The sequence below is a fragment of the Urtica dioica genome, chromosome 3 (assembly GCF_054948205.1).
Source record: "Urtica dioica subsp. dioica isolate 48M chromosome 3, U.dioica_male_clone48M_v1_H2, whole genome shotgun sequence".
In the NCBI taxonomy this organism is placed as follows: domain Eukaryota; kingdom Viridiplantae; phylum Streptophyta; class Magnoliopsida; order Rosales; family Urticaceae; genus Urtica; species Urtica dioica.
Genome location: NC_142758.1, coordinates 2,422,934 through 2,431,672, shown reverse-complemented (window position 1 = coordinate 2,431,672; position 8,739 = coordinate 2,422,934). Strand labels below are relative to the sequence as shown.

At 37.3% G+C, this 8,739-nt stretch overlaps 1 protein-coding gene across 1 annotated transcript; it reads left to right on the top strand.

Moving 5' to 3' along the window:
* The first annotated feature begins 5,023 nt into the window (after positions 1-5,023).
* Positions 5,024-7,568, top strand: LOC149402034 (uncharacterized). Its single transcript, XM_089609678.1, has 6 exons — positions 5,024-5,282; positions 5,372-5,851; positions 6,628-6,672; positions 6,759-6,845; positions 6,933-7,043; positions 7,126-7,568. Exons 1-6 carry the CDS (start codon positions 5,244-5,246, stop codon positions 7,375-7,377), a joined length of 1,014 nt encoding a protein of 337 aa, XP_089465804.1. The 5' UTR covers positions 5,024-5,243; the 3' UTR covers positions 7,378-7,568.
* The last annotated feature ends 1,171 nt before the right edge of the window (positions 7,569-8,739 follow it).

Sequence of the window (8,739 nt, the reverse complement as noted above, 5' to 3'; positions counted from 1 at the left end):
GGATTCGTTCCACCCCACATAGGCCCGAAGCACTTGTGGGTCGGCTTCACCCTCTCGAGGAGTGGCCGGAGGATCTTCGGTTAAAAACCGTGCAAGTCCGATGGTTGTCAAAAAGAAAACCATCTTTTGTTGCCAACGTTTGAAGTTGAGCCCATCAAACTTTCCAGGCCTCTCGGCCGGCATCACCGTGGGAGGCCCTCGAGCCACGCCCACGTTTGAACCATCTAGGCCCAAACCCGCCATAGGTTGAACAAGACCCGCGGGTCCGTTCCCGGCCGTAGCCGCCATCGAGCCTTGTCCCAGAACCACGAGAATGTGGCCGATGTTGATTTGGTTTGGCGAGGTGTTCACCACGGAGGGGTTGTCTCCAACGTTCCCTCCAACATTCACATTCATCGAGTCGTTGTTGTTCACGTTAGTCATATTTTCTACAAAAGAAAATTTGCAAGTTAGTTATTTTCAACCAAATTCGAACACAAATCGGAAACAAAAACTGGAAAACCGAAAATCAAGGAAAATAATTATATTTCCCTTCCTCCACGCAACCTGTCTTCTAAAAGTAAAAAGCTTCAAGATTGTTAGCAATATTACATAAATAATATTGATATAGACGAATAAAGACAAATTGCTTGTTAGGAAAATACACGTAAATAAATTACAAAAAACCCGGTTACACCTTTGTACTAAGAACCGGAGAAAACAAAAACAGATCGGAAAAGTCGAGGCCCGTTGGACGGTTTCCTTGAAGCTTTTTATCGCCCTCCCACGGGTGCTGGAATTCGTGAGCGAAAGCCTCCCAGGATACAACGACTTCAGAGACAAGTTGAGCACCAACCACTTGACTCTCTCAGCGAACTAGAACCTGTGAGAATACTATCACCAAGACAAAGAATATTTTCTTGGGGAAAGAGGATTTTTCTCTATGTATATTTCGGTATACTTCCGTATGTATGAATGAGAGCTTAAACCTCTTTATATAGGCCAAGGCAGTGAGGTTTGAATTCCAAAACGTCCAGCCATAAAGGCAAAAACGCAGGTCATTACACCCAGTAATTACACAGTTTCAAACCATTCAGAGCGTCCAACGTTTCCAGCATTAATGGCATTGAACACAGCCATAAAGTGCGCTTAAAGCCCAAAAACCGTAGGCTTTAATTCGTCACTTCGTCTGGTCGAGCTCGTCCAGTTCGACCTCGCCAGTCGAGCTGATCAGTTCGACCTCGCCAGTCGAGCTGATCAGTTCGACCTCTCCAGTCGAGCTGATCCAGTTCGACCTCTAGTACGTTGGTCTCGCCCTTGTCGAGCTGAATGACTTCGTCAATACGTCCAGCTCGACCTCGCCTAGTCGAGCTGATCCAGTTCGACCTTGCCAGTCGAGCTTATTAGTTCGACCTTGCCAGTCGAGCTGATCAGTTCGACCCTGCCAGTCGAGCTGATTCAGTCCGACCTCTCCAGTCGAGCTGATTCAGTTCGACCTCTGCAGTCGAGCTCACCCGGTCGACCTGAAGTGACTCCGTCACTTCGTCCAGTTCGACCTATCTAGTCGAGCTGCCCAGCTCGTCCTATCTAGTCGAGCTAAGTGACTTTGTCCAGCTCGCCCCAGCTCGTCAATTTCTCATTCAACTTGGGTCCGATTTTGGCAAACAAAATCAGCCATCCACATGTTAATAAATATTATTTATTTATTTATTAACTTTATTCCAACACTTTATTCCAACAAATAAATAATATTTATTTATTTATTAACTTTATTCCAACATAGTTATTGTTTTATTTCTTAATTTTATCTATAGATTCTCCCAAATTAATGACACGACGACCTGCGTGAGCTGAGTGATCGAGGGCAGATGAGCTGAGACCTACACGGTCAGGAAGCCAGGTGTCCCTTGGAAAGCTGGGAGTTACGATTTTTCTAAGAACAATTTTGAACATCATAATTTTATAGAGGTCCCTTAGAAAAATTATGTCACGTCACATGTGTTTTATATTTTACCCGATAGATATATAAAATTCTCGATTTAATAGCCTAAACAACATGATATCACGTACAAGAGGTTCGCAAAAGGTAGTCAAACACAAGCTTCTATCCTAAAATTTTTAGATAAATTACAAGAATACCTCCTGAACTCGAAGCTCGGTAACAACTCACCCCCTAAACTCGAAATTTCCACAAAAATACTCTGATCTTTCAATTTTGTTGAATTGCGCCTCTTCCGTCTATTATTTTCAGTTACCATCCATGACAAACCCACGTTTTCGACACGTGACCCATCAGTGAGGTCAAATTATTTCATTTTATTATTATTATTATTAACATTAATCCAAATAATAATTTAATCTTTAAATATATAGACCTGCTAAATCAAATCTCTGTATTTTATTTAAGAAATAAAAAAAAGTAGATCTGAATAAGCTCAAAATTCCCAGATTTCCTATTTCTTCTACTTCTTCACCGACGTCTCACCATGGGTGGCGATCACGACTTCGCACCCTTGTCTGATCTTGAAGCCCTGCTCTTCGATCGACTGACCGCCCACGATCGACACCACTCTGATGCCGAGATAGTGCGCGAACTTGATGGTCTCGTCTTCGATCTGCTGTGCGAGCTCGGGGGTCGGCGCCATCACCACCACATCTTGCTCTCCTCCTACTTTCTCATCGACCGAGGGATCTTCGAGCCTTTCTCATCCCAGCGCGGAACCCTCGCCCGAACAAGAGCTGAGCCTCGTGGGGGTTCTGGTACAGCACGTTCATGTCCTGAGACGTGTCTTCTCTGTTTTCCCAGTCAAAGAGAACCCGAACTTCTCGATGGGCTTGATCACGCGCTTCTTCGGCTTCTTCGATCCCAGATACTGCTCCTTTATCGCCGCAAGCTCTTTCTCTTGCTCTCGCCCGATTTGCTTCGCCTTGCCTTCGTCTTCGCGCTCTCTCTCGCGATTCTTCCTATCGGAATCCCAGTCTCGATCTCTTTCCCTATCTCTGTCTCTGTCTCGAATAGACCTATTATCCCTATCTTCTGTTCCTGGAACTCATCTTGGCGGCGCTGGAGAGCCAATTGCTCGCGCTGTTCCTTCGTAAGGAACACTGGCTTCGGGAGTCCGCCGGCCGAGGTCGGCTTCGACGGGTCTTCCAACGGTCGTTTCATTGAGGGCTAGGGTTTGCTCTGAAGAAAATCTCCGAATCCGACTTTGCTCTGTCCAAATGGAACAGAGATGATTAGAGAGGATAGTTGGGGATCTTTTCTGATGTTCTGATGTTCTCGAAGCTGAGTAAGAGTGAGAGTTATTGAGAGGGATGATGGTTTATTTAATTATTTAAGCAATATTATTAATTTTCCCTTCAAATAATAATCACGTGAGAGTCATGTGCTCATTTTAACGGAATATTTTTGACAGAAGGGGCAATACTTTAACAGAATGAGAGTTCAGGTGATTTTTTGTGACTTTTTCAAGTTCAGGGGGCAGTTCGTTACCGACCCTTGAGTTAATTTATCCAAAAAAAAAAATACAAGCTTCTATGAAATTCTTTTCGAGAGCGATGCACGAACACAATTTTTTTACTTTTTTTTTTTTAAATCCAATTCGTACAATCGAGCTATCATAATATATTACTTATCCGAATATAAGTAGATGCTAAAACTGAATATAATCATAGAATAAAAAATAAAATAAAAACTGAATATAACCATAGAAAGAAAGTACTCTTAACCCAAATTTTTTTGTTAACTTTCACTAAATAAGAAATTATGTTTTCTTAATCTAATTTAAATAAGTCTTGAAATCCAAGTTCATAATATCTCGGTTGATTTTCTATCTAGACCATCTCCAATGAGTATCCTCAAACTTCAAAATGAGGGTTTAAAGGCCTTTTAGATGTTGCATATTAGTGCTCAATATTTAATAATATTATACTTTCATAAATTTTTTTAATTATCAAATCTATACTTTCATACATAGTATTAAAACATAGTCTACATAAAATCAAATTTTAATTAAACATAGATTAAAACATAAATTACACTCAACTAATAATAAAATAAAAAAAGTTACATTTTAATAAACATAGACTACATGGAAAATTACACACATATTAGTCGGTTTTAATTTTATTTAGCATAGTTGTATCTTGTGATTTTTTAAAAAAATTTGAGTACTAGTGTATTAAATTTTGTACTCTTTAATTATAGTTTTGTGTTAATTTAATTTATTATTCGTATGTGTGTGTTTTTTTTATTCATCCACTAGTAAATATATCAATTGATTAAAAAAGATCTAATTAAAAATATTTTTATGTTTATGTACCAAAAAATAAATCTTTTCACTAAATTTTGTAAAATAAAGTAATTTTTAACAAGTTATACAAAGAGTAGGGCTATAAATAATTAAACCATAATTTTTTTTGAGGATCCAAATAGTGCACCCTCAAATATGAGGGTGCACTATTCAAAATCTCATAATGAAAGTTTAGAGTTCTTCATTGGAGGTCCAAAAATCTTCTTTGAGGGCCTCTATTGAAGATGCTCCTACCAAGAGTCCCCACCTTCATAAATTGACTATTATTATTGCATACGCAGCTGTCGCACCTCCGCACTCACTCCATTAATTCATGGATGCCCAAATATCTCTACTTCTAGATGTGCAATAAATAATAAATACACACTCACACTCTTTTTGTCCTAATTAATTCTGCACAAAGTCTATAACAAGGGTTTTAGATACTATAGATAGGTTAGAGAAGGTTACCCGCCCCTAATTTTATTATATGTTTATTCTTATTGCAATCTGGATTATGATAATCATAACAATACCAATACCAATGTCCTAATCCTATTAGCTTACTTTCCTCCACCTAAACTAATTAGCATATTCCCCTACATTTCATTACCAGACGTAGTCTATTATGGTCCAGGTACTTACCTTCTAAAACTGTCGGCTTCCAACTCTTTTTATTTCTATTTTATTTTACTTTTAATTTTATTTTGTTATTGAGAAAAATAAATAAAAGAGGCCCCAGAAGATGAAGCAGCTAAATAATTTTGTGGTGTTTCCAAATTTTAGTGTGCTTTCGGTTGTGTGGATTAGAAGGTTGTTTGATTTCCATCTTTGTGGGTCAGTTGTAGAGATTTTATTGGGGAATTCAATGTCATTTGGTGTACATATCACATCACATATATACAAATAAATACAAGCGGATTTAATTAAGTTCATCATCAATTTTCCAGTTTTGCTCTCCACACGACGAACATGTCCCTTGCTAAATTCTCCTCCTACTTCAATAACCCAGTAAGTCATTACCATCGCTAAACATATATTTATCTTTTATTTTTCTTCTATAGATGTACATTTATATATCTATACATCGGCATGGACAGATTGCGGAGTTGGAGGAGGAGATAGGGAGGCTTGAGGTGGAGATTGTGAGTATGGAGCGCCGTCTTCTCGATCTCTATCGGACGGCTCTTGATGCTCGGATCATGAGCCCAATCGATATCGACGGTCCAAAACGCACAGGCCGTCGCAGCCTAGCGGACCACCTTGGTGGGGCCCGGAATGAATATCCGGACGCCAATCAACTTTCCGAGGAAATCTTGAGCTGCGTGGCCTCGGCATACTGCAAGGTCGGGGGCGGTATTACCGTCTCGCCCCTATCGTCATCATCGTCGCCGCCGTATGATATGATCCGTGTTATCGATGTGAGACTCGACGATGAACGCACTTTCAACCAATCCGCGGCAGCGTTGGAACGGTTGAGATCACTAGTGAGGAGTCTCGAGAAGGTGGATCCGAGGAAGATGAGGAGGGAGAGTAAAATCGCATTTTGGATCAACATCCACAACGCTCTGCTTATGCATGTGAGTTTTATTTATTATCGCAAATCGTACTATGGTGTCTTAGACCTGAACTATCTAACACAAGTGAAGTTTTTAAACAATAAAGAGTAATTATTTGTGTTCGTAAATATGTTTTAAGCGAAGTTTGAAACACTGCTTACAACTGTACTTTAGATTTTATTGGTAATCTGCGTATCGCTTAAGATATATCGCGGTTTTAAACATACCGTAACTATATATACATAATCTATTATATATATATTACATATAAAAATAAAAAATTATAATTAATTTTAATAGTTGTGGTATTTAAGATAAACATGTGGTATTTGATAAAATGTTAGTTTAAAAGTGCGGGATCTGCGGTATTTTATAAAATGTGTGGTATTTACAGTAATTAGAGAATTTATGCGGTATGTAAAGAATATCCCGGAAAACAACCCGTTTTTGCGAGATATTAACATATCGCTCCCCGCGAGTGTACGTACAAGAAACGAGAGCTCGCGCGAGATTTTAAATTTTGGTTTTAAATTCTTTTGGTGTTGAACTCATTGGGCAAAAAAGTATAAACACAAATAAAGAAAAGCTTATAATAAAATAACTTTAAGGTTTTAATTTTTGGTATTTGTAAATTCTATATTATTCCTTTTTAAAAAATGTAACTTCTACATTTGGTCTCTTTTTAGGCTTATTTTTTTGAAAGGTCACTCCTTTTAGTCTTTAATTCTAGCACTGGGCCCTAGTGATTGCACTGTAAAATGCTGAAAGGACTAAACTTAGTTTATGGGGATGTGCAGGCATATTTGACGTACGGAATCGGCAATCGTGCTTCGGCGTTTAAGGTAACCAAGTAATTTTTAATCAAAGATACAAAAATCACAAATTTTTTTCATACAAAATCTTTTAATGTAATGTTTTATTTTTTCAGGCAGTATACAACATAGGCGGGCACAAAATAAACGCGCAAATCATTCAAAGTTCAATTTTGAGAATCCGATCGCAGAACTCGGAACGGGTTTGTAATAATAATCTTTTCTCTAATCAAATATTTGGTGCGATGTTGTCGAATAATACACTGATACATTTTCGAACCCGGTTTCAGTGGCTCCAGGGACTACTCTCTGGAAAAAACGGCAGGCACGAGTATGCGTTGGACTGTCCAGAGCCACTTGTTCATTTCGCACTTACCTCCGGCGATCGCTCGGATCCTCCGGTATTTGATGTTTCCAATCTAATCTAAACTAGCATGTAGTTTGATCCCAAACAAACTCTTGATTTTTTATTATTTTGTACAGGTTCGAGTGTACACGGCGAAGGATATATTGGGCGAGTTGCGAGTGGCTAAGGAAGAGTTCATAAAAGCAAGAGTTGAGATATTGAAAGAGGAAAAGGAAACCAAGGTTTTGTTTCCGAGAGTTCTCTACTTTTATGCCAAAGACGCGTCTGTAGACATGAGAAGTAGGTTGGTCCAGTGGTTGCCCCAACAAAATAACAAATTTGGTTATCTAATCCATCAACGTTTGGCCAACAATATTGACTCAGCATGATTAGCTCTCCCTAATACAGGAATACATGCATATTATAATGGGTCCATTAGCTATATAGTCATATTTACATTTTAACAATATTGTTATGTAGTTAACTTTTCGTAAATACTAAGTAAATGGTCACATCTATGTATTCATACGCGTAAATTGACTTAAATATTCCACTCTTTTATTTCAATGAAAGGTAAACCAAAAATTACAAAGTTATGCTTATAATACGAATTGAAAACAAAAATTATTAGACTAACTATTCTAGTCAATAAGCACATGTATTTTTCTCGTTGCAAAATACAAAGTTATAATCTTAATTCTATCTAATGGAATAAGAAAAAGTAACTTATTTAAATATAATTAATATAACAAATAACTAAGCATACAAAAACCTCTTCAGATGTAATAAAAGAATGATTAAAAATATTAAAACAGAGTGTCTGAAATTAATTACAAAATCTAAATCCAACTATAAAAGAGACTGAAGATAGATGAAAGAAGATATTTAAAGACAAAACTCGTCAATTATTAACAAAAACGAAACCACCTTACGAAGCAAATCGAAGAATATCTCCTCATACATACTAAATTTCATTATGGTATAAAATAAAAACCAGGAACTCGGAACAGAAGAATTAACATATGATGTGGTTACATTTTCATAGTTGATCAACAAACATAGTGCTTATCGAAGTACATAGCAAATACATTATTACTAGGGGTGTAATCGGATTCGGTTAGTCGGTTTTTTCGCGTATTGTCAACCCGAACCGGTCAACTAAATTTTTAGATTTAAAACTCAAACCAACCTGATCAAAAGATAAAACCAAACTAAATCAAACAAAAAATAATCGGGTTGGTTTTTTTGGATTATTTTTCTCGACACATGACTTTATAAATCGAATGAAATCATGTGTGTTTATCATATCTAACACGATATGTCAAATAAAATCAAAATTTTGCTTATCTTTAAAAAATGTACACATTAAAATTAAATTAAAAATACTTTTAATAATCAATTCTTCATGTATTCACAATTAATAAATATAATAATAAGTATTCTTTAATTCCATTGTAATGTTTTTAATTCCTCATGAAGATGTAAGCTAGTTGGTCGTAGGAGTGAAGATAGGAAAGTGAAATAAGACCAAAGAGAATCTTTTCTCGAATGAACTAAGAGTCTATTTTAGTACTTTTGTGGAAGACTGGATTTTCAGCAATGTGAAGTGCCGCTTGATTATCACAATGTACACTAGTTGGTGCTGATGGAGGAAAACTAAGTTCGGATAAGAGAGAAGTGAGCCATTGAATTTTTGAAGTGACCGCAACAAGAAAACGATACTCAGCTTCAGCAAAAAGATTGAGCAACAA

Coding starts and splice junctions, on each gene's coding strand:
- LOC149402034 (XM_089609678.1), top strand. CDS start 5,244: ATGTCCCTTGCTAAATTCTCCTCCTACTTCAATAACCCA. Junction 5,852..6,627: donor ACAACGCTCTGCTTATGCAT/GTGAGTTTTATT, acceptor GGGGATGTGCAG/GCATATTTGACGTACGGAAT. Junction 6,673..6,758: donor ATCGTGCTTCGGCGTTTAAG/GTAACCAAGTAA, acceptor TTATTTTTTCAG/GCAGTATACAACATAGGCGG.